The sequence below is a fragment of the Nipponia nippon genome, unplaced genomic scaffold, assembly GCF_047370975.1.
Source record: "Nipponia nippon isolate SJK-2023a ecotype South Korea unplaced genomic scaffold, ASM4737097v1 scaffold_2, whole genome shotgun sequence".
Classification (NCBI taxonomy): domain Eukaryota; kingdom Metazoa; phylum Chordata; class Aves; order Pelecaniformes; family Threskiornithidae; genus Nipponia; species Nipponia nippon.
The window spans coordinates 30324567-30350028 of record NW_028262336.1 but is presented as its reverse complement, the minus strand read 5'-3'; the positions used below and the strand labels follow the sequence as shown (position 1 = coordinate 30350028).

Genomic DNA, 25462 nt, shown 5'->3' with positions numbered 1-25462 from the left:
AAACACTTCAAGGGTCTTATTCTTTGGAAAGACTCTGGAAATTGAAAAGACACATTTAAACAAAGTTCCTTTATGCACTGTAATAAACTGCTCTTAGAGGGTGAACTGTAAAAGTTCTGTCAAATTATTTTTCTAGTATTTCTGGATACATCTGAAACCTATCGGAATGAGATTGCCTCAGGTATTTAGGAATTTAGATATTTAATTTTCCAGTTTAAATATTAGATATTGTATTTCCATCTTACGGTTCTGGTTTTGCTTCTTCTGGCAACATTGAACAGAACTGATTGAAGATGTTCTGTAACCCATCTTGTAACCAAACTTCAAGCGTATGTATACATTAATTACTGCTCATTTGGTTCTACATTCTGAAGAAAAATGTGGATTGCCTGCAAATTATCAATTCTGCCTATTTTAGAAACATTCACTGTAGGCTGCTTTGCCATCATTTGAGATCAGACATTAAATAGCTTTCTTGGAGAGTGCTGAAATTCCAGGAGGCAAATAAAACCTCGTGTCACAGAAAACAGTTATCAGAACAATCGCCCACAGTTAGGTGCTGAAATACCAGATGAAACATTTTCCCTGGATGAGTAAGGAAAAAACAAAACCCCACCACACCTTACTTCAGTAAATGTGTTTAGAATAGCTTCGCTTTTGACAACGTCCCAAATTAAAATACATCCTCAAACGCTACTGTAGGTCACAAACAAGAAAAATAGACTGAAATCGAAGATGTCCAGGAGAAAAAAACATGCAGGAAGGCCAGCTACAGCATACATCACTAAGAGAAACAGTTGCATCCTCACGGCAAACTTAGATTATCCTGAAGAGACCACACAAATCCAGACAACTTCACACCGTCTGTCGTTTAAGTATCTCGGAAGAATTCAGAGACAGAAGCTATTTACCAAAGACCACAGTGACTGGAATGCTCACGTTCAGTGTTCTCATTTTAAGCCCCGATTCAGAAAATGAATTAGCACTTTCTTTCCGATTTGTCTAAATCACGCAACACTCCCAACGTAAGCCCTAATTAAATTGATATATGATATTCTTCACATTGGGTTTTCTAGGAAGGACAATAACTGAACTCATGGTGTCGTGGTTTAACCCCAGCCGGCAACTACAGAATCATAGAATCATTAAGGTTGGAAAAGACCCTTAAGATCATCGAGTCCAACCGTTAACCTGTCACTGCCAAGACCACCACTAAACCGTGTCCTTGAACTAAGCACTACCCAGCCGCTCGCTCACTCCCCCCCAGTGGGATGGAGCAGAGAATCAGAAGGGCAGAAGCAAGAAAATTCATGGGTTGAGATAAAGACAGTTTAATAGGTAAAGCAAAAGCAGCGCACGCAAGCAAAGCAAACCAAGGAATTCATTCACCACTTCCCATGGGCAGGCAGGTGTTCAGCCGTCCTCAGGAGAGCAGGGCTCCATCACGCGTAACGGTTACTTGGGAAGACAAACGCCATCACTCTGAACATCCCCCCTTCCTTCTTCTTCCCCCAGCTTTATATGCTGAGCATGACGTCATATGGTGTGGAACAGCCCTTTGGTCAGTTGGGGTCAGCTGTCCCGGCCGTGTCCCCTCCCAGCTTCTCATGCACCCCCAGCCCACTCACTGGTGGGGTGGGGTGAGAGGCAGAAAAGGCCTTGACTCTGTGTCAGCACTGCTCAGCAGTAACAAAAGCATCCCTGTGTTATCAACACTGTTTCCAGCACAAATCCAAAACATAGCCCCATACTAGCTACTCTGAAGAAAATGAACTCTACCCCAGCCAAAACCAGCACACGTGCGAACTTCCTAAGTATCCCCGGTGTAGCTTCAATGTCACTGCATCAAAAACATATGGAACCAAGAAAGGGATAAAGAAGTAAATGTGCAAAATTTATTACGTTCCTCAACGAACACAGGGACATAAAATTTATAAAATTAGATCACATCTTCAAAATAAAAAAAACACCAACAGCTGCTTGTTACAATAAACAGCCCACATAAAGCTCAAAACCAGTTTACTGGTTTACTCTAAATCAATCTCTTCATAAAAATAAGCTACTTTTAAAAATTACTTCAGAAGAAAGTTTATGCAAATTGAAACATTATTGCAGCATATCCTTACAATGTGTACAAAGAAAAGTGTTGGCAAAACGAGACTAAGCTGAAAAAGCTTTGCATAACAAGTAGCCTCACCATTCTGTTAAAAGGCATTTTCTAAATTCAACTTGGGTCCTTCTAATTACAGAAATAAGTTTCCTCCTTGTTAAGAGATTCACATTTCTAAATGCAATTCAGTTAGAAGTAAATATTTTACACTTCTGGTTACATAGCCATGGGGGACAACATTAATCATGAATATGTCTCTTAACATGTCATTTAAAGTAACAGTATTCTTTAGTTTCTTCTTGCAGTGTACATCTGGCTTAGACATGTTTGGTTTTTTTATCCTAAATGCAGTGAAAACAGTTTGACCCAAGCTCTATTTACAAAGAGCTTCCACCATGAAATTTTTCTTTATAGTAAAACACAGTGAACCTCCTTCCTGCCGTTTCCCCTCCCCATACTTGGCCAGATTACCGAGTGCTGTGAGACAGGAGCACCCTGATGCAGGGACACAGATACACGGACAAGCAAGTGGGCACTGGGAGCATCCCGCGGCCATGGCCACAAGGAATTATTCAAGGAGGCTCAGAGGAGCCACCTCACTGAGGCTACTGTTGGTCTCTCTGCGTCTTTTGCTCTGGACCCACTGAGCCAAAAAGCACTGTCCCTGAGGGGGCTGGAAGAGACTGTCAGAAAAGTTCTTTAAAATTGTATCCAGCGTCAACTTCCTTCTGCCTGTGTAAACATTTGAAGATTCAATACTGGAATTTAACGCTTCTGTCACAGTACACAGTGGCATTCAAAACAAACCTCTAAGACAGCAAGAAACCATTCTTGTGGAACAGCGTAGGCTTTTGCTGAGGTTATCAGGTTCAAGTATATGAAGTCTACAGATCTGCTCCTCTTTAAGCAGATGGCATTCTTTTTATCACAGGATGAAGTTTGACATGGTTTGACAAGGAGTCAATTGTGTTATAACTTCAGTTAGCTCGCAGCAGAGAGGGTATATAACTTCCCACTAACAAAGTGCAGATTTGGAAACCTGAAGACAAAGATCCCAAAGTCACGCTGTCTTCCTTAGGCTGCGACTTTCATAATAAAAAAAAAAGTTTTAAGTGTTTATTTTGCTGCCAGTCCCATATATGAATTTTACTTTCTGACAAGTTATACTATTTCCTTGTCTAGCATTTCTTCTGATGCTTTGCTCCCTGAAGTATTGTCATCATTGGAATAATTTCCTGAATCTCGACTGCTCTGTTTAGAATGTTTGTAGTCTTTAAAATCAATTTGATTTACTTCTTCTGTGATGATAGTCTCAATTATAGAACAATTTTCTATTGGTTCTTCTGTAGTTGACAGATAAGGACTGCTAAAGAGCTGTCCTCCAAAACCCTGAAAAAAAAAAAAAGAGAAGCAGAAAAGAAAGAGATGAACATTCACACATAATACCCAAATAATGATTCCACTTAACACCACAGCTGGTTTATTCAGTAGCATCATGAGGTTTTCTACCTATAATATGCCATTTGTTTCCCTAAGTTCACAAACTCAAAGTTAGGATGAAGTTTAGTTGCATTCATATAAATGAACACTGAAGAATGACTCTAACGTTAATCTTAACTCTTTTGCTATGCTCGTAGTTGTCAATCACCTACATAATTGCAGTATTTCATTGATTATAGCCTTAAGAGGCCACGCAAGAACTAAAGGAAAATCCTAATTCCGAATACTTTCAAAGATCATGTGGTAGCACGGGAATGACAAGCGTGTGTTTGCAAAGTCTGCAAATCATTATCAGTTACAGAGCAAAGTGTGAAAGAAGAAAGAGAAAGCGAGCTGCTGCAGCAGGATACCAAGCCCTATAGAGCTCTCAACAGTGCATCGCTGTCTATCCTATGTGCTTTAAATCTATTCTCTGAAGTGCTCATTTATATCAAATCCATCACAAAAGGTTCTAAATATTGCATTAATTATGCAATTAATGCATTGCATTAATTATGTTACCAGTATTCTACTGAACAAACCAGCTAAAATGCTGCCTTACAAATAAATTAAATTCAGATTAGCCCTTGTAAACTATGAGACTGGTTTTCAATTACAACTTTATAGAAAAGCTTTGTATACTACATATCCTAGGAGCTTCAGTGAGAAGATGACACACGTTAGGACGGCCCCACACTGCTCAACCTTAATGTTCTGAGAGACACAGAAGGCGGCACAGTGAAAAGCAGTTCTTGCTACATTTCAAAATACACCTACACTTGCGAGTTGCCCTGTTCATTCCAGAACAGGATCCCTAAGTACTACCTGTGCCAAGCTGAGCTGGAAATTGGACAACATCTGCCTTTTTAGAGAACACCCAGGCTGCTAGGACAGGAGATGGTAGAAACACGTGCTGCCTGCTACACTAAAATTTCATTTAAAGACTGGGCTTGCATTTTCACCTCCTCTGAGTTTTGAGAGATGGCAAAAAGGCTAGGGCATGCTCTTCCAGACAGCACAATGGGAAAACATTTCTGGTCTCACAAAGCAGGGCAGAAGTACATTATCACATCGGGTAGACATGCACACTCTCTGCAATGAAGGATCATTAGCAACACTTTTGCACAGACAGAAGAAAAACCATAAAAGTTAAAATATCTGCTAATAGCAGAATTCTAGAAGTTGATACTACCCATTTTTTCCATAGGAATTTCCTGGACTTTGTTAAAACCTATACAATTAGTCTTGGCATACCCATAAGACCACAGGATAACAGATAAACACTTTTTCATAATATTTTCTGTTCATTTTTCTAAAAATACATCTGCTTAATGAATGAGAAAAATACGTCTCATCTTACCTCTATGTTCAAAGGAGGCTGGCATGATGGAAAGAACACGTATTTGATTTTATTGTAGGCTTGATACAGGACAAAAGTAAGTGGTGTAGCCACAAGCAAGACAGCAAACAGGGCAGTTACAAATGTTGCTAAGATGATCAGAGGTAAGACTTTATCTAAAAAAAGTGAATAAAAATCATTCAGTCTAGGTATTCATAAACTACAAAGATTAAAGAACAAATGATCTCCAGATCTCCTACAGTGTTTATCACAAAATTTCACACTTCTACAGTACTATACCCAGCCACGATGATCATTACAAAAATGATGCCGTTCCAATATCTTAGATAATTTTGTTAAAAACACAGCACAAAATACTTAGCCAATGTAAGAACACAGGCATTTGCAGACAGGATCAGAACCAAGATCCAGTTATTCCCAGTTACATACCAGTATTTGACAGCACGACAAAAAGGCTGCATGTAGACAGCTACCACGAAGCACTTAACGCGTGTAAATCTATTGCGCTATGGCTTGCGCACAGGGTCCAGCCCCAAGGAACATAATATGTAATTGATAGAGCTCTCTCCTTTAAAAAGGCAGAGATGATACAGGAGCAAGAATTCCCATGGGCGATGGAGTAAGACAGGCAGTTACTACAATGAAGCTGGCCCGTGGTTATTTAGCCAGGAAATGATTAGAGTGCCTAGACTTGCCGGGTCTTCAGGGGCCCAAAAGCATCCAAATGGTTTCTTGGACAGGAGAGGAACTCCAATTGTAAGCTTCAGATGACTACAACACAGTGAGCACCTATTTCTTTCAGATGCTTATCTGAGAAGAAATCAATCCTAAGGCTACTCCAGTTATTTTCTACACTGCTAGTCCAGACATCAGCTCAGCACAAGATTTTACTTTGTCAGTATAGAAAGAAGAATTTCACTTCAGTGCTCAAATGTGGTGTCATCAACTTGATGAGGCCAAGCTGAGTGGTACAGTTGATTAGCTTGAGAGAAGGGACACCATCCAGAGGCACCCTGGCAGGCTTGAGGAGTGGGCCCATGTGAACCTAACCTCATGAGGTTCAACAAGGCCAAGTGCAAGGTTCTGGACCTGGGTTGGGGCAACCCCCGGTATCAATACAGACTGGGGGATGAAGGGATTGAGAGCAGCCCTGCTGAGAAGGACTTGGGGATACTGGTGGATGAAAAACTGGACATGTGTGCTTGCAGCTCAGAAAGCAAATCATACCCTTGGCTGCATCAAAAGAAGCGTGGCCAGCAGGTGGAGGGAGGCAAATCCCTACCTGGAGTAAAGCGTTCAGTTCTGGGGCCTCCAGCACAAGACAGACATGGACCTGTTACAGCAGGTCCAGAGGAGGGCCACAAAAATGGTCAGAGGGTTGGAACACCTCTCCTAGGAAGAAAGGCCAAGAGAGTTGGGGTTGTTCAGCCTGGAGAAGAGAAGACTCTGGGGAGACCTTGCTGCAGCCTTTCAATATATGAAAGGGGCTTATAAGAAAAATGGAGAAAGACTTTTTATCAAGGCCTGTAGTGACAGGACAAGGGGCAACGGTTTTAAACTGAGAGTAGGTTTAGATTGGACATAAGGAAGAAATTCTTTACGATGAGGGTGGTGAAACACTGGAACAGGTTGCCCAGAGAAGTTGTGGGTGCCCCATCACTGGAAATGTTCAAGATCAGGTTGGATGGGGCTTTGAGCAACCTGATCTTGAAAGATCTGTGAAAGACGTCACTGCCCATGGCAGGCATGGTTGGACTAGATGATCTTTGAAGGTCCCTTCCAAGCCAAACCATTCTGAGTCTATGGTCCCACGCATTCCTGTATTAACCCAGGAACTGTGGAAAACCTTCTAAGATGTTAGGCTCAGTTCCAGGACTTAAGGTTAGGACGTTATGGTAGAAGGAGTTTACATGACAGAATCCAGCTTTTGACAGTAAAATATTGCAGTCAAAGAAACCTCTTATCTGTATAGTCATAAGCTATTCAGTGCTTAAGTTCAAAAGCGTTGCAAGCTTCCTTCTCCCCTCAACTCTTCTGCTTTGTTACATATTCTCTGGCACTAGCTCTAACAAACAAACTGAAGCGAGTTTGAACATACTAAAATTAATACATACCAGGAGACACTCTACAAATAATCAAGATGAGACAATCGGATCTTTTAATCTCTATTTCCAGTTAGTACTAACGATCAAAGACTTAAAGATTTCCACGCTGGGATATAAGAATGTACGGGAAGTACAGGGCATGATCTGTATGACTGCATCTCTCTATATTGAGCCTTGAATGTACTACTTAGTCTTAAATAGGCTCATTATAATAGAATGATACAGGGAAGACTAATAACTAACTAGTACAATAGATTAAAGACTTTCTCTTATGAAGGTAAAAAAAGTAACATTCATTTCTTTTTTAGGCTTGATAAAGACAAAGCAGCAAGGACTACAATATAAGTGAATCCTAAGAGCTTAAGATGTGAGAAAGTATCATTACTATTATTACATTTTCTTAGCTTTAAGTCAGTTTGGATATTTAGTAATTTTTCTAGTGTTACAGCCTGTTAACAGAAGATAATTGGCCAAATTAAATTCAACAGATAACCTGCTCTTATCTTCTGAGTGTAATCCATCCACAAATGTATTCTCATTTTGCACAAAGGTGGGCTTTCAGCTATAATGAGTCTGCTGATTTGTCTCCTCACACTTTAGCACAGGAATTTTGAAAATTTAATTCATTCACAGAAGAATTAAGACAATTTCAAGAATAAAATACTTTTGAAAACATAGCATTTAGTGATTCCTTACACCCTCCTAAAAATATCTTGAAAGTACTGGAAATTAAAGCTTGCCTATTAACAAGTCATTGTACAGACCTAAGTTTAATTCACAATCATTACAGTTATTAATCCGAGATAATTTCTAAACTGAGTTGTGTCGTGGAATAACCAGAATGTAATTTTGATCAGGTCAGAACAGAAGCAGTTTATTAGTTCAGCTATAGGAGAGAACACACAGCAGCAAAGTGACAGACTGCTGATACGGATCCCTGCCCAACTAGGTGCTGACTCTGTGAGGCCATTAGGTCATGCTGCAAATATCTTTTAACTAGCGAGACCTGCAAAGTCTATGAAGGGTTAACAATTTCATTTCCAGAGGTGTAGCAATTCCCAAGCTCTTCCTACCTCCAGGTGTTCTGATGCATTCCTCTTTGCTGTAACGACTGCTTTTGTTGTAAACTTCTGAGAACGCTTGTACTTTTACACAGTACAAAGTTGAGGGTGTTAGATTGGAGACTGTCCCTATTGTCTGTTTTATCTCTTTCATTTTGATTTCCTCCTGAAAAAGAAAAATTGGAAGAATAAGACGCCCATAAATAGTACAAGAGTCACTCAGATAGATTAGAATTTTGGCCTCCGATGAAGAAGTAATTCCATAAGAAGTTAGGCACCGTTCTGCACTTAGATTAAATAAAAGAAACCACACAACTCTCTCCTAAGCAGACACATTCAGGACACACTTATCGGCAAGAACAAACTGCTTTCACCATACTGAAATTTTACAGTTCAAAGCTGTGCGCAAAAGGAAACTTCCTCCTGTTGCAGTTTGTTTTCTTCTCTTCTTCCACGGATTTACACATGCACGTTTACCGATTACCGTGAAATATTTTACTGTAAGAAGCATTTAAAGAATATTGAAAGATCCATTAACACGTGAGCTAAAAGCGTGCAAGACTTCATTGTTTTATGATACATATACCTATAAAACTGCAAATACAGGAAGAAAAGAATTTGAGGGGCCAGAAGCTGCATTAAGACAGTGCACAGAGTCATACCATAAGAAAGACAGCACTGCAAGAACCCTACAACTTCTATTCAAAAGCGAGCCATTTAGCAGCTTGTACAAAACTCAGTGCAATTCTGCAAATCATTACATATAGCCACATCAATGGAAAAAGATTAAAATCTCAATTACTTTGTGATAAAAGTCATCTTGACCAGATATTTAAGAGAGTCTTTCAGAAAAAAAAAAAACAAAACCTAAATTGATTGCATGATTGATACACCATATATCTGCTTCTTTTGAAAATAAGCTTCTTGAGGAGACCTCAAATTCAGTATTTAAGTCATAACAAGGTTTATATACTGTTTTAAGTATTTCACTAGTTCATACCTCATTATTTGATGAATTCTTCCAATATAGAACCCGGTAAGACAAGTCATAATGGTCCGTCATGACTTCACCCTCAGATCCTCCTGGAGGAGAAATCTGGATATGGAGCAAAACATCACTGATGTCCACCTTTACACCAGGAGGGCCAATTTCATCTTAAGACATTTAAAAAAAAAAAAAAGGTTAAAAATAAGACTGAAAGAATACAATTAAAAATATTGCATAAGATACTGTAATTTACATCTATGACAATTTTTAAGAAACATATACTTGAAAGTCCAACTTGACTAATAGCTTTATTCAGAATCTCAAGTCCTGAGAAATATTTCAATTGTTTTCTTCTTTCCCATTCATATGTTGCTTCTGCAAGTTTCAGTGACATAAAATACACAGATGGTGGGATTAACTCTGTGCCAGTCTAAGTGACGCTACTGAACACTTCTTCATCTCCTCAGGATATGGGGCCCCTTTTTCGCATATACCCTCTTTCACAGTTATAGCATATTCGAAAAGTGAGAAGCATTACAGTTTGTTTTCTTCTGTTGAATTATTTACCTAGGTCACCATTATCTTATTAAAGAATTATCTAATTACCAAAAGCTTAGACAAGGGAAAGCTGACATATAGAATAGCTATTGATTCCATCTTCAATATGGAAGGCAATGGAATATTCCCCTACATATTAGGTAAGCATTTCTTGACGTTTATGATTGATAACTTTTTTGAAGTCAAACGCTTCAGTAAGGTCACATTTCTCACAAAATCTAAAAAGTGCAACAGAGATTAAAAATTATAGTAATTTCACTCTGCAGAGTGTGACATATTTTTTAATTACATGCCACTATCATTTAAGACTGCTTTTTCATGAAGCTCTTCAGGGTTGTATGTCAATGCAATACTGCTTCAGCACAAAATTCAGGGGTGCGCTGTGCGGCGGTAGAGGGAACGAGGAGATGACAGTAGATGCGCAAGAAAATAGAGGCAGTGGATTCCAAAATTATTTGACTTTGGCATCAAGAAGTGCTCCCTGTCAATGGCAAGAGTCAGACTAGGTATATTTCTAGTACAATCTCACACAGCGATCAATGCAGTATACAGCAAGATTATAAAATGCCATATTAATGCTTTGTGGTTTAATTTTGTAAAGCAAATGATACGATTCTAAATATAGTGAAATACTGGCTGTGCTGAATAGAGGAGACCATGGAAAATGGAAAAAAACTCCTGTTTAACTTGATGAGGCCAGGATTCCCAACACAGTTTCTGTAGGGGAACTATGCATTCAGTTTCATTAATCTAGCCGGTTTCTTTTTGCAAATAATAGCATTAGGTACAAGTTTGTTTAGAAACGTAAATTTAAGAAAACACATTTGCTTACTTGTTATCAGAGGATCTACTTTTACTTCATTAGACAAACATGATTTATTATATTCATTCATGGCCTGCACACGGAGATAATAAAATCCAGAAGTAGTAGTGATGATAGATGAGAAATTGCATTGTGTATCAGTGATGTTTTCACATCCAGGTATATTGAGCCACTTTATTGAGTAATCATCATGAAGTTTCTTTAGATATCCACTGCAAGAGATATTTTAATAGTTTTTGATGTGAGGTCCTTGAACTCTAAAAAAAAACCCACCATGTCCGCTTGTGCTACATAGGGTTTATTTTTTGAAGAATAGGCCTCTTAGAAATTTCTCATATTTAGAATACTGTTTTTTCATTTATAACTGAAACAATGACGTTAACTGGATCAGGAAATACAAATTAGTGCTTTAATCAAGCCTCAATAAAATTATATATATTTTATATATATATTATAATATATTATATATCGGTTTTAGAAATTTTTAAAATCCAAGCATAAGATTTTTCATGCAGTTCTATTAAGTCAATTATTTTTCTGTCATGCCAAAGGAATTCCAAAAGAGCGCTAGAGGTATCTCTTCTCTTTGATGCTGACCACAATATTTGTGCGACAACTGGATATTAAGATACAGGTTTATAGACATGATGGGGTTTTTTCCCACGTTGGGATCTGACCAGAAGTAATCAAAGATGTTGACAACTGAAACCTTGAACGCCTGCATTTTTGCTCACATCTAGTCATCTAATTTCTTCATATTCAAAAAGACAGAAAACAATGCAAACTTCACATCTTTTAAATATTACTTAGCATATATTTAGTAGTCTATTCCATCAGGTATTTAACATTCTTAAAAGAAGCCTAGTAGCCTGAAATTCTAGGATGTGATGTTATATGCAATCCTATATGCAATGCTAAAAAAGCCACACTATGTCCAGATGAGGTTCCAATGAATACATTAAGCCACTTTTGCTAAGTATTTCACTTCAACTTCTAATAACTATTTGCAAAATACAATGGATGGCATTTAAAATGATGTAACCTGTTTAAACACAGATATGGAAATTATTTAACTCACATAAGATACTGTACATTGTAGCTCACATGTTGTTTATACTGAGTATTCCAATGCAGATGAAATTTCATATTCAAAGCAAGAACGCTCACATTTGTCGCACAAAGTAGGTCATTCACTGCTCAAAACGAAAAAGAAACCCACAGTTACTGAAAAGCTTTATGTTATGTACAGCAATTTCTCACTGAATGGGCATTTTTCATGTAAATGGTCATGGTGCACTTTCAATAATTAAAAAAAAATTGTTTTCGTTATAAAGATGACAAATCGAAGTCTGTGATATATACAGCATATTAAACCTTTAGTAAAAAAAAAAAGTTAAAAATCAAGTCAGAAAAAGTACAGAAACGTTGAGATTAGTAGAAATAAACGGGTTCAGCAATAACTCCATGAGAAAAATGTGTAAAATACACACACGTAAACATAAAGTAATTTCGATGTAGCATCTGTTCAATCTATGTTTGGCTTTCTACATTCCCACACTTTTATTTTTTTCCCCAAAATAAACATTTAGAATTACTTAAACTGTCACCTGAACAGCACACAAAAGAATTTAAATTTAGACATGCAAAACAAGCAACTGGTGGCAAAATGCCACTAAGCCATTCTTCAGAATCTGTAATAATAAATTCACCAAGGCTTGCATAAAACCAATATTTTTTTAAGCTTAGCTCAACTTTATATGCATTCATTTAGTGCCAAGTATACAAAAGACTTTTCTTTTGCCTACATACCCATCTGTTTCCTCCTGATTCAAAAGTCACTAATTCAAAAATATTGTTTTCCAAAATACAGGAAGTAGTTTTTGCAATCCAAATTAATGGACAAAATTTGCCTTGGAGCAAAAACCTTTTTGTACTATTAAAACTCTAATATTGATAGGTGACATATTTTATATTGATTTAAAATAGAAAATGCACATAACTGCCAAGATTGCTGTTGTGCCAAAATTAGTAGGAACTTGGCACTTCTGCGTATTTCTATTGCTTTAGAACAATTTACTTTCCAACAGTTTAAACTTGAGTAATCATTTTAAGATAAAACGATTTTACTCTGTACCTTTACGGGTAGTTTTTACACAATGAATGGGACTGAACAAGCCTTCTTGAAAGTCCAAAGGAAGAGTTGCTTGAACTTTCAAACAGTAGGTAGTGTCTGGTGCAAGATCATCAATTACATGAGTAGGAAAAATACTTTGACTTCTGAACTGTAAGAAACAATTGCAAACACCATATGAAGATAACTGTTCTTCCTGATGAGCTGATTTTTTTTTTTAAAAGTATCTTTTTTCTTCCCCATGTTTCAGCCCATTTATATAATATGCCATCAAAACGCTAACATAGGGAATGAAGGACAATATATGAGCTGAATAAATGCTAAAGGGAAGTTTCCAACTTAGCCACGTGATTGAGAGGAAGGAACATGTCATGCTCCTTTAACACACGAAAGTCGGGAGGGATTGTGACACTTCTCTACATGACACAACTCACCACGCAAATATTCAGACAGATACTCAGAAGAGAAATAGTACACTTCCGTCCCTGAATTCATTGAATGAACACTCCCCCTCCGGCTACCTCCCTGCTTTTGGTTTACCAGACTTTTCAGTGACTGACCTTTGTACACAGCTTGCACTTAAAGCTTTTTTCCCCCTTTGATGTGTAATGATTATGACTAGGTTTTCCAAATGAACACAGATAGCGCTTCAATCCCTGCCCTAACCTAGCTGGCACCCATTCCCCTAAAAGGATAAAAAAAGAAAGAGTATTTCTACCTTGGCCTTTACAGAAGAGCTATATCTGCTGTGCAAGACGTACATTATGGCTTGGAAACTAGTTCACCATTACAAGACCTCAAAAGAATCCCTAAAAAACCCCAGCCTACAGTATAAAAACAAAGAACTTAGTTAATGACACCAGACAGTGTACTGAGAGCTGTAGTCAAGCTATACGGTCTCAGCAAGATCAAGTTAGCCTCTTACCTCTTCCCTCCCTTCTACCTATGCCTTACTGTAAATGCTTCTTCCCACTGCCTTGAACTCCAGCAGTGGCTCCAGCATTTAATAGAGATACAAACTCTTATCACAAAATATTTAATACAATCCTCTAGTAAAAACAAAACCAAAACACTGCAAGAAAACACCCCCTCCCGACTTTTAAACAGCATAGCAACAGTTATACAGCATTACATAATTAAACAATTCCATTTTAGAGCATGAAGCAATTAAAGTACATCTCTGACAATTATGTTAAGGTTAAAAAGGTAAAAAAAAAAGTGATCATACCTCTGCATTTGACGAATTTTCCCAGATAACCAGATTATATTTAAAACGTAGATCAGCTATCCACATTTTTCGGACCTGATTTGCTTCTGGAGGAGAAACCTTAATTTTTATGACTCCATTTGTGGACTGCAACTCTATTCCTGGTGGACCAATCTGAGCTGCAAATATTAATGGGGGGGGAAAATCAAGCATGACTATGTAAAGAAAAAACACCAAGGAAGTAATTTACATTAATAAAACCACAGTAACTGCCTACAGTATCTTATTTTTTATTCTTTTGAGGCAGTAACAAGATCACAGTAATTGCCTATAGGATCTTAGTTTTTATGAATAAGAAATCTGTATCTAATAGAAATCTAACCTAACAACCAAACACCGTTACCTGGTTCTAAAAGCAGTAGAATTAAAATGCAATATTACTAGTGAATGTTTTCCAGAATCTGCAGTGAAAGTCAGTATAAGTTATTCTAAAACATGCAAGGCAAGAAACCTAGCTCAAACAAATCAGTCCAACATTGAGGGAAGGCTTCAGTACCATACTACACTGTAACTACTGAAAAGTCACAAGGTTAGAAGAAAACTTCCAGAAAAGTCCACTGTCAAAAAGGATTTTTCTGAAATCTAGAATAATACAGAGTGATAGAAAATTCTGTCAGAAAAACAGCATCACTTATAATACTTTCCCCTTTCCAGAAAGGAGAGAATCATACCATTCCGTGACCTGCAAATACCTTACCTTATGTTAACGTTGAGAAAACCACTAGCTCCTGTTGTTATGAGCAATGGAAACCACATGCATTTTTTCCACAATAACATACTGAAGAACATTTAACTAAAAATGTTACAGTGAATATGGAGCTCATACCTGTAAAATACGGAATCATTTCAAAAATGCTAGACCATGGAGACACTTCTTCCTTTCTTTCAGCCCTTATACGCACATGATGGGTATCATAGTATTTGGTTATTGCTGAGGAAAAGTCACATTCCATGGAAGTAACATTTTGACACCCAGGCAACTCCTTCCATTCTACTTCATTTGTCTCAGAATCTTCAAACCTGTAAGAAAACACCCCCAAAATAAAACCAATTCACAATTTAGGTCTTAAGATTCTTTTTCCTTTTCTTCTTAATGCTAATAAATGTCACACCATTTCATGCTGTTTTATCACTAGCACCAGTGTAATCAGTGTTATCTACTTAGTTACCCTGGAATTCATATTGTCATTTAGTTCATTAATTTAATCTATTAATTTATTAGTTTAGCCTTATTACCAAAGGTTAACTATCAGTCTACAAAGTCTGACACCAGTTTGTTTTATTCACCATGTATACACACAGTGTCAGAAAACAGCATCAAAGAACCGCCAAACTCCAGAATTATATCCTTCGTACACGATCCTAGTCTGGCAATGATTTTATAATTCACTGGAAGAAATTTAAGTCTTGATGGCAAGAAGTGCTTAAAAGAGCACAAAAGCAGCAAAAAAACCCCAGTTGCAACATTAGCAAGAAATGTAGATTAGGGGAAAAGAAAAACACGGAAGAGAAAACTGGAGTTCAGCAATAAGTGTTGGAATAATTAGCTTTACAGAAGCTGTTTTTCTTGTGAGTTAACAGACATCCCTACCTCATTTAAGAAAGAGACATTTCATTTAGAGATTAAAAATGTCCTGACCAAAAAAAAAAAAAAAAAAAAAGAGAGGCACAGACCTGAAGTAGTAATTGTTTATCCTCAACACCTATCTTATCTTTCAGACCAGTATTATGTTTTTAAAATAAAACTATTTTCAAAGCAGTGGTTTCTCATCTACATATTGAAGAAGGCGAGCTATTTTTTTTTAAATCCAAAATCATACACTAGGAAATCCTAAAATCAAGAATTTCTTACCTGATTTTATCTTAGAAGTGTTTTTTAATATGTACTTGTCAGGGAAGCGCCACAAAATACCAAATGTATATGTATATGCATGCATAAGTATTGGTATATGAAACAATTGAAGAAAACCAAGCAAACATTTAAGAACAAAAATTAAATTGTTTCATCTGATGATTAAAATTTGCAGATGAGAAATCTGGATTCATAAACACTGACAAACTATTCAAAAGCTACATTGAAAAGTCTCTCAAATTCTTTGTTGGTGTGTAGCCACAGTGTAGCTTAATTAAAAAAACCAAAACAGAATAAATAAATCTAAATACTACATTTCTAAGTGTGCCGGTTAATCTTCTCAAAGAACCACTCTAGTATGAAGCATTATTCTACACAAATAACTGTCAGACATTTCTGGCTCAGAATAAAGTTACTACTTACCACCGGTATTCTGCGGAAAATGTCACATTGGTATCATTCCCAGTGTAGTTCCACCTTAGAGTGAAATTTGTATTTACAGCATAGACCTGAATATCCTGCGGACTCTTCAGATTAGTTTGACCTACAAGAACATAACATAAAGCTATATAAAGATTGGGACAAATAATTTGTACATAACTTAAGAATAACTTACTTTTGTTAAGAAAGAAGTAGAGAGTTATAGCAAAATGAAATAACAATAAACATAAGAGTTAAGAAAACCCCACGCTACTCAAACGGCACTTCAATATATAGCTCAGGAGCTGTGCATTAGGTAGCTCCTTTGCCTATTTGACTATGCAGCTTTCCTCTGTGCTTAAAGTCTTTCTTCCCACGCCCCTTTAAAAAGAAGTATATACAGTTGTAACATTCAAGGCCTGTGTTCACTGTCATGGATTGATTATAAGCAGTCTGAATGCATTTAAACCAGTATTTTATTGGTTGGATCCAACGTCTGGATCTCAGCTGCAAAGTGCTAGGGACTGACCCAACGCTGTCATTTCACAGCTGCGGAACAGATTGAGCATAGCAGACTTACGTCACGTGTTACTGCCATAAATTCAATGTATTGAACATAAATCCCTTTCAGTGAGGCTTCATCACACAGCAGATCTTGTATCTCGCTCATGGTAATCCTGCCTTTTCTTTTACACAAAGAACAGTGCATAAAATGACTTATGGAGGGCAAGGGCTAAGTCTCAGGACACATATAAGAACGTCCATAACATCAAGGGAAGGACCAGACCATGAGAAGAGAAGGCTTAACAGGCAGATTGCCAACAGGAGGGAAGCATGCACGCTAGAATCATCTGCAGGATTGCGCTCTCTCCTCTATTTTCCACCTTTCAAAAATAATTATTAAAAAAAAAACCCAACTGCCTCATAATTACCTAATATTCCACTTCCTACAGAAGACTACTTTGCCATTAACTTTGAGATATGCAGAATCCTAGGTGTCCCATTTGGTACACAATTCAGATATCAGAGGACAGATGAGAGTAACAATGCGTTGGGAGAAGGAATTATTCTGATACTTACGAAAATTGAAATTTATCTAGCTATTTATACAGTACATTTTGCTTTGAATTATTTCACACCAGTCTATGTCACTGCTTCAGAGCAGTGAGGCTAAAAAGTTACAATTGGGGCTGAAAGTTTGGACTGAAAGTTTTCTAGTACTAGAAACTAAACCAGACTGTGGCTTACAGAGCAAAGGGAAACAGCGTGAAGGCACAGGGAACCTCAGGCAGAAGTCACTAAAATTATACCAAAACCACCAACTAAGCAGCCATATCCAGATTTACAGAGCTTAAACTTCATCTAAGTCCTTCTGCATGGTATCCTATAGTAGGTATCTTTGACAACCCAGGCTATGTACAATTTAGGCAGCACATACCTCTGTCCTCTGACTAAGAATGCACTTTCAACTTCTAACACATCAGGGAAAAAAAATAAAATCAACAACAAAAAAATAAAAAAATAAATCACCACACACCTCTGACTTGACTTTCTATTTTAACCAGTTGTGCGTTACACTATTAAACACTTCCAAATAGCTACAACTTCTAAAAACATATGTTAGTGACCATCACTCTGAAATTGCTTTTTGATGTCAGTCTAATATTTGATTATATTAGGAAGAAATCAGAACAAATACATCCTATTTCACCTGGGCAATCAAAGTCTGTTTGCACATCTAGAGGGTTATCCTGAATTTGATTTTAAGAGTGGCTCTTCATTGCAAAAACTATTTCATATTTTACACGATGACCAAGTTCTCTTTATAAAAGGGAAACGTGCATAGAAAAGCAATCTACAAACTGAAGTCTGCAAAATCCTTTTGGAGAATACAGTTAAAGTGATATCCACAGACTACTGACTTCTGGAAATAACTCCTGAAAGCACAAAACCGGAAAGGAAAATAATTCAATAAAACCTCATGGATCCCACTACAGAATATATTTCCACAATGCATGAACTTGTTACTCTTCTAAGCTGACAGACTAAGATAAGCTCAGAGAATGCTAAACTACATTTGATCATCAGAAAATAAGAAAGCAAAGGAAATAACTAATTTTTTTCAGATATTTATCCAACAGCTGGCTACAGTTCAGCCAAAAAGCTTATGATAACAAAGGCAGCTATTTCAGATTTTGGCAAATAATAGCAATTTTGAATATTCAGATCCCTTCACAAAGAAAATACTCACTTCATGGGAAAACATTAGTTTCGGTTTATTTGAGAATGTTTGCATTAAATTTAAGAATCAAAAAGCCTGGAACAAAAAAGTTCCACTAGCTTTTAATAATAATTAAAAATAAAAGCATAACTCACTACTACCATAGAAAGTACGAGTCTGTCAGAGCCACTCGGGAAAAAAAAAAAAAAGTAATAATTTGTTTGAAGGATACCACCACCTATGGTAATTGATAGATTGAATGTTATAATCTTGCTTAGTAACATTGCTTTATGACCCAGTGGAAGATTATTTAAGTGTTGTGATACAGCATAACACTTTCAATTTCAGTTCTAAAGAAACATGAGCAGATTGACATCTTTCACATCAAAAGTGAAAGGGTAGTGCTTTTCCCTGTAAATACACGTATTCACGTATTTGCAGAGACTTAAAAAAAAATACCATTCATACACTCAATCTCTGTTTAAATATTTATTCGTAAAAGATCTTAATAAACAGTATGACAGAAAACCTGTTTCAAACCATGTTTTTGGAACATAATTCAACTGCTGACATTTGAATAGCTTCCTAAAGCAGACAGAAAGCCAGATACAGTTTCCTCAACTCTCTAGCAGCACACATACCAGGTTTAAAAACCTGCCATGGCAGTACTAAACAGAAGTCTTTACAACAAGAGATTCCCAAGGTCGACTCTTTACCCTGTACAACATAGAACCTTGGAGTAAACCATAAGAAGGCAGGATTAGATAACATAGTAGTAGCTGAGAACCACATTGCACCTACAGAGCTCCGACACTGATAAAAATGCTACTGTATGTTAAGACTATTATTTTTGCTTGCCTTCGGTAGAAAAATCAAATATTCACTGTACGTCCAGAGTATCTTTCCCACGTTTTCAAATCCTTATCTTATACGTAGCATGAAGCTTTACAATAATTCTTATTAGACCTTTTCCATTTGAGGTCAGACAGGAAAAAGGAAGCCTGGAAGCAGAAACAAAATCGTTTCAAGATTCATGTTCTAACCAGAATCCTTTCTCCCCAGGTTACAAAAAACATGCTGATGTAAGACATCCAACTAATGTTTTAAGCTAGGCCAGCTTTTTCTAAAGCTGGTAAATCCCACAGCAAATAATCATATCCTCCCTCTGGATACACAGAATGTTGTAAAAATACAGCTCTGGATTCCGACATTTGGAAGAAGATACGGTATTCCAGTCCTGGAGTAAGAGCACACACAGTGAATCAGAAGGGATTTATGCCAGAATAGCTTTGGTTAAAGGCCCAAAAGATGACTGTCTCTTCAGATGTGACTGCCTCTTTCTCAGAGAACTTCCTCATGCAAGTTTGAACAAGGTAATTTACCTTTTTTTAATCCTCCTTACAAACTGCTGAAACTAGGCATTAAGAGCTGTTTTCAGCAGCACGTGGTAGCCTTTACAGAACTTTAATATAAACAGAAACATGCTATTCAGAGGCATCACCTGTAAAATTAACTTTTCAGGACGTTGTTCAGTGTTACGTTCAACAACAACGTACAAGGGTGAGCACTTGCAGTCAGTGCTCAGCAATGGTCAAAAAGGGAAAGAAAGTTAGAAGTTGATACGGAAATAAGGGAGCAAAATAGAAAGCTTAATGTCATTATATAAATTCATTACAGCCTTATCTTCAACAGCATGTGCAGCTCTAAAGTGCCCACTCTCATAAGCAGATAGCAGAACAGAATAAGGCAGAGAAGGGTGGTGACAAAGACAATCCAAGCTATGGAACAGCTTCTGTCCTGGGAGGAATCAGACTACGACTCTTCAGCCTGAAAAGGAGACCAAGGGGAGGATATGACAGATCTACAGACAGTTAATGAATTGCATGGGGAATGCAAGCCGCAAACGATCATTTGCTGTCTTCTTAACACAAAGCCCGAAGCATCTGAACAACCACCGCTCTGCTCTAAGCGGACACATGAAACTGCTGCTTCATTGACTGCTTAGTCCATCTGTGGAATTCCTTCCCCTAGGACTCTGTGAATGCTCAACTCTTACCTGGCTTACAAACTCAGAGTCAAATACAAAGTCTCGAACTCAGAGTCCAATACAAAGTCTCGATGCTATAGATTGCTGTAACACTACGTTGTGAAGCGTCACCATATACTTGCTTTTTTATTCTCTCCTATTCCACTACCAACCACTGCTGTAGATGAACACCGGACTTTTGGCTTCATCTGGTATAAAACATAAGAGCAAAAAAACACCAAAAAACCCACAACACTTTGTAGATTTCTCTCAAGCTTGATTAGGTACTTTCCTTCTTGCCCTGGTCAGAAAACCAAATTATTGCTTCAGAAGGATCTCTCAGTCCTGACAGACAACCCTGATAATTCAGACTATCTTCATCAGGAAATCAAACTTCGTATCCAAATTCAAATCCTTATTTATTGAGGGTTCCAGGTCACAATTACGCTCTTTCATCTGTTCACTCCATCTCCTGTTGCAGGTAAAAACAGGGATATAATCAGAAGGCCAACTATAATTTTATACTCTGAGGAATGTCTTTGGTTGAAATTTGTTAAAAGTTAATCATCACCAATTTGCATTTTAACACTTCCTAATCACCCATTCATATATTGGAAGCACAGAAACTGAGCTAGAAGAAACCTTGCAAGATCACCTGTATTTCCCATTGGAAAAAGCAGGTGGCCAACTCTACATACATCATCAGATGTTTCCGTAGAGAAGTCCTATGGTTTCCACCACTGCATAATCTATTTTTACAGGCCTCCAGTCTCCTGAAATATTTCACTATCCTTACCATTAGAGATTAAGGAAAGTTTTCTGTAAATCAAAAGCAAAGAACTTCCAAAACAGATTTCCTAGTAGATTCTATTGGAGGTCTGGATCTCTGCAGAATAGATTCAAGTTTCCTTACAGCAAGCATGCTTGCTTAGTTGCTGTTCATAGTCCATGGACAAAGAGACTGCAAAACTCAGGCTCTAACCTATGTCTCCTCTAAGCACATTTAGCCCGTGTACTTTTTGTCTGTGGATATTAAAGCACATTATTCTTTACATCAGATGTATTTGAAAACTATGTTAAACATGACTAATGCTGAAGAGAAAACTGAATGGCAGCAACAATTCTTTTAGTTTTCCTTTTAAGCCAAATTTTCTAGCTTTCTGAATGACTTTTATTGTTCTCTCTTGTATTCTCTCTAAATGGTTGAACGTGCTTGAAACACTATACTTCAGAAAAAGAAGTCTAGTTTACAAGACAGATGACCTAACCTTTTCATTCTAATTAGCACTGCTGCGCCCCTAAACTTCTGAGGTATTCTACAGTGTTCAACACATAAATTACAAGGCATTGTAACGTTATATCTTTTTTTTTTTTTTTCCCCCGGACCTGATATTTAGACCATCCTTTGTCATCCTCTATTTGCCTAAGTACATAGCCCTACACACATCCTTTTTCAATACCACTGTACTTTTTTTCTGGAGGTATTTCTCCAGTTTGTCAGCATACTTCTCAATTCTACGCTCGCTTTTCAAAACAATTGTGAGCTCCTCCCACTTAGTTGTATGTGGATTTAATAAGCTTACGCTGTTCTATCACACAGATTATTAGTATGTCCCCACTTGATACATCCTTCCCTCTTGACGGCAAGCTGTAAAAAAATTTTATGAGCTGGAAAAATCATACTGAAGCAGTTTAACATAACTATTTTTCCCAATATGCTTAAGAGATTAGCATACAAAACAGATACAAAAGCAATACTATGCCAAAACACACACAATTGGAGCTCCTCTATCCGCATAGCCTTTTATTTTAGAATAGCAGAAATTCAGGTTGATTTAACGTGACACTTGTTCTCAATACTACAGACACGCATAGGTCATCTACCCATGCATCCTTTCACATCATACTCCCTATTTCCAATAAGCGTTATGTGTTTGCTGCCCTAAATTAATTTCCTAAATCCCAGTGAACACCAATCCAGGAACGAAGGAGTAAACTCAGAAACGTTTAATTACCAGAGAAATTTTGTGATTTAGCTAGAAACCAGATATGCAGGGTAATATCTAAAAATCAAGACTGACTTCTTCCCGGTTTATTTTACTAATTATTAAAAGCCAGACATTTAAAATTAATTTATGTTTCTTCACTTAAAGCATGATGACACTTTGATACCGAGGACAACATTATAAGAGATTAGACTTTTATGAAAAGAAGAGATTAAAGACAAGGAAAGCTTTTAGCACAATTGCCTATCTTCCTTCGCCTGCCAAATTTTAATAAACTAAAATAAATACAAAACTGTTCTAATAAATAAACATTACTACTTAGTTTATAATAGTTTAATTAATATTTTCAATAAATGATGGTTGAAATTAATAACGATTACATAACATTACAGAATAACAAAAACCGTTCAACAACAGAAGAAAGCAGTCGTAGCAAGACAGAAACAGGAAAGTGGAAATCCCATTAAAAGCACATAATGGCTCACTGCATATCACAATAAGTATGTGGCAGAACCAATGGAAACTTTAACTCAACCTTTCAGCATAGGAAGGAAAGTAGGCCTCTTATAAGTGATATTAAAAAAAAAAAAAAAGCCACAACCACACACCAAAAATGACCCAACTGTTATTGGTTCTGTGGGCAGAAAGATGCTCTAGAGAACCAGGGAGAACTCTTACTGCAAGAACTTTTATACAGGAGCAGCAGAGAGGAACTGCTGGTTTTGACAAGGCAGAAAGTGAGAGGTCACCGTAGCAGAGAAATTACTTCTAACTCTAAAAGTAGTACGTGGTGTGTTAGTCATTTGCTATAATATGTGTGGGTTAATCAAAGTAGCTGCATGTCTCACAACGCTTCCAGTTTTGGGATGGAATCTGGGGCTGACGCACAAAGAATTCACCTACAAACCAAATGGCTGAAAGAAAACAAAGAAAGATAAGAGGTCCCAGAGCTGCTTCTCTGCCTGGATCCTACCATGAATGCAAAATGTGGACCCCTGAAAACAGCCTCTCTCTAGTCTTCTTTTGGGTATGCTGAACTAGAACAATACAATCGTATACAGAATTCAAGAAGTTTAGGTGGGACCAGAAGCAGCATGCACACACTAGCCCATAGAATAGTTTGCGTTGGAAGGGACCTTTAAAGGTCATCTAGTCCAATCCCCCTGCAATGAGCAGGGACATCTTCAACTACATCAGGTTGCTCAGAGCCCCATCCAACCTGACCTTGAATGTTTCCAGAGACGGGGCATCTAACACCTCTCTGGGTAAACTGTTCCAGGGTTTCACCATCCTAATTGTAAAAAAATTTCTTCCTTGTATCTAGTCTAAATCTACCCTCTTTTAGTTTAAAACCATTACCCCTTGTCCTATCGCAACAGGCCCTGCTAAAAAGTTTGTCCCCATCTTTCTTATAGACCCCCTTTAAGTACTGAAAGGCTGCAACAAGGTCTCCCCGGAGATTTCTCTTCTCCAGGCCGAACAACTCCAACTCTCTCAGCTTTTCTTCATAGCAGAGGTGTTCCACCCCTCTGACCATTTTTGTGGCCCTCCTCCAACAGGAGGACCCTCTCCAACAGGTCCATGTCTTTCCTGTGCTGAAGGCTCCAGAGCTGGAGGCAGTGCTCCAGCTGGGGTCTCACCAGAGCAGAGTAGATGGCTGTAATATTTCCATGATCAAAACTAGCTTAGCCCATATACTCTCTGTTGCATGTCACAGTGTCCTGTAAATACGCAGGGAAGTAATTTACAGCTTATTTGGGCTGCTCAATACATTCTCTTGAAAAGTTTTGTGCAAGAGTTGTTTCTTGCTGCTTAAGGATGTAACAGGAGGCGTGTTACTATCCTGTGAGGTAAAATCCTTATCCTGCTGTTTCACTTCTCTCATTTCCTTATTTATACCGTAGGTTCTGTTAGGCCAGACCCAGATGCCTTTCAAGCAAATCGATACGATTCAAAACCTGTTCGCCCCACACCTAAGCTCCAGCCGCTACAATTCACAGACAGCAAGTAAGCCCGAAGAAGATGAAGCGGTGAAGACAGCCCCTTAACTGCAGAGTAAAACCCGAGGCACTCGACGGAAAGCGAGCCCCGCTCCCCCACGCAGACGCGCCTACCCCCACCCAAGGCCTGGACGCCTCCGCACCCCCGCAGCGGGCTCCGGGACCACGTCCCCCCTCACACCCGGCAGCCGCTGCGGGACCGAAGCGGGAGCGCCCGCAGCCGCACGTCTCTGGGGGAAGGCGGGGTGGGTGGGTGGGTGCCGCCGGGGGCACCCGCCCCGCGCCACCCGCAGCAGCGCCACAAGCCGCCACCCCGCTCCCCCGTGAGAACGGGCACCGTGGCAGCCCCCGGCCGCCGCCCGGGTGCCGCGCCGCGCCGCGCCCTGCCCGCTCACCGGGACCCACCTGCGCAGCGCAGGGGCAGCGCGACCAGGAGGCAGGGCAGCAACGCCGCCGCCGCCACGGCCCCGCGCCCCACGCCAGCCGTCGCCATCGCCGCCGCTCTGCCGCCCATGCTGCCCCCCGCACAGCCGGCGCCTGCACCGTTAACCGGAAGACCTGGGCGCCTGCGCATGCGCGGGCAGCCCCCGCGCCGCGCGGCCGGGGCGGGGCGTGCCGCGCCGCCTGCCGGGGCGTTGGAGCTTGCCTGTCCTCCGAGCGCGCGGGGAAGGGCTGACCCGGGGAGGCCGGTGCCGCCTCAGGCGCGTGTTCTCCGCCGGCGGCAATGGGCGGTGTCGCTTAAGGAGAGGGAGAGGGAGGGGGGGAGGGAGGCTGGGCGCTCCGCGGCCGCCGAAAGCCCCGGTAACTGCGCGTGTTCCCCGGTCCCGTCGCTCCGCCCCCCCCGGTCTGTGACAGGGCGGTGCGCCGCCAACAGCGCCTCGGGGCGCGGGCGGCGGTCGTTGGGCCGGCGCCCTTCGCGGCGGGCGGCGGGCGGCCCAGCGCAGGGACCTGTCCCTCACGGCCGGTTGAAGCAGCAGCAGCGGGGAGGCCGGGCCCCGGTGCGTGGGCAGGCCGCGCCGCCCTGCCCGCCGCGCCCCGGTGGGTGCGAGGAACCT

The 25462-nt window shown here is 39.3% G+C and overlaps 1 protein-coding gene across 1 annotated transcript; it reads right to left on the bottom strand.

The window, feature by feature from the left end:
* Positions 1-1873: 1873 nt before the first annotated feature.
* IFNAR1 (interferon alpha and beta receptor subunit 1) lies at positions 1874-24998 on the bottom strand. The gene is made up of 11 exons (XM_087758707.1): positions 24813-24998; positions 16158-16278; positions 14709-14902; positions 13844-14001; positions 12619-12766; positions 11563-11677; positions 10494-10696; positions 9116-9270; positions 8128-8281; positions 4950-5104; positions 1874-3499 (listed from the first exon to the last, which is right to left on the bottom strand). The coding sequence occupies exons 1-11, from the start codon at positions 24979-24981 to the stop codon at positions 3272-3274; spliced, it is 1800 nt and encodes a 599-aa protein (XP_087614833.1). The 5' UTR covers positions 24982-24998; the 3' UTR covers positions 1874-3271.
* Positions 24999-25462: the final 464 nt, after the last annotated feature.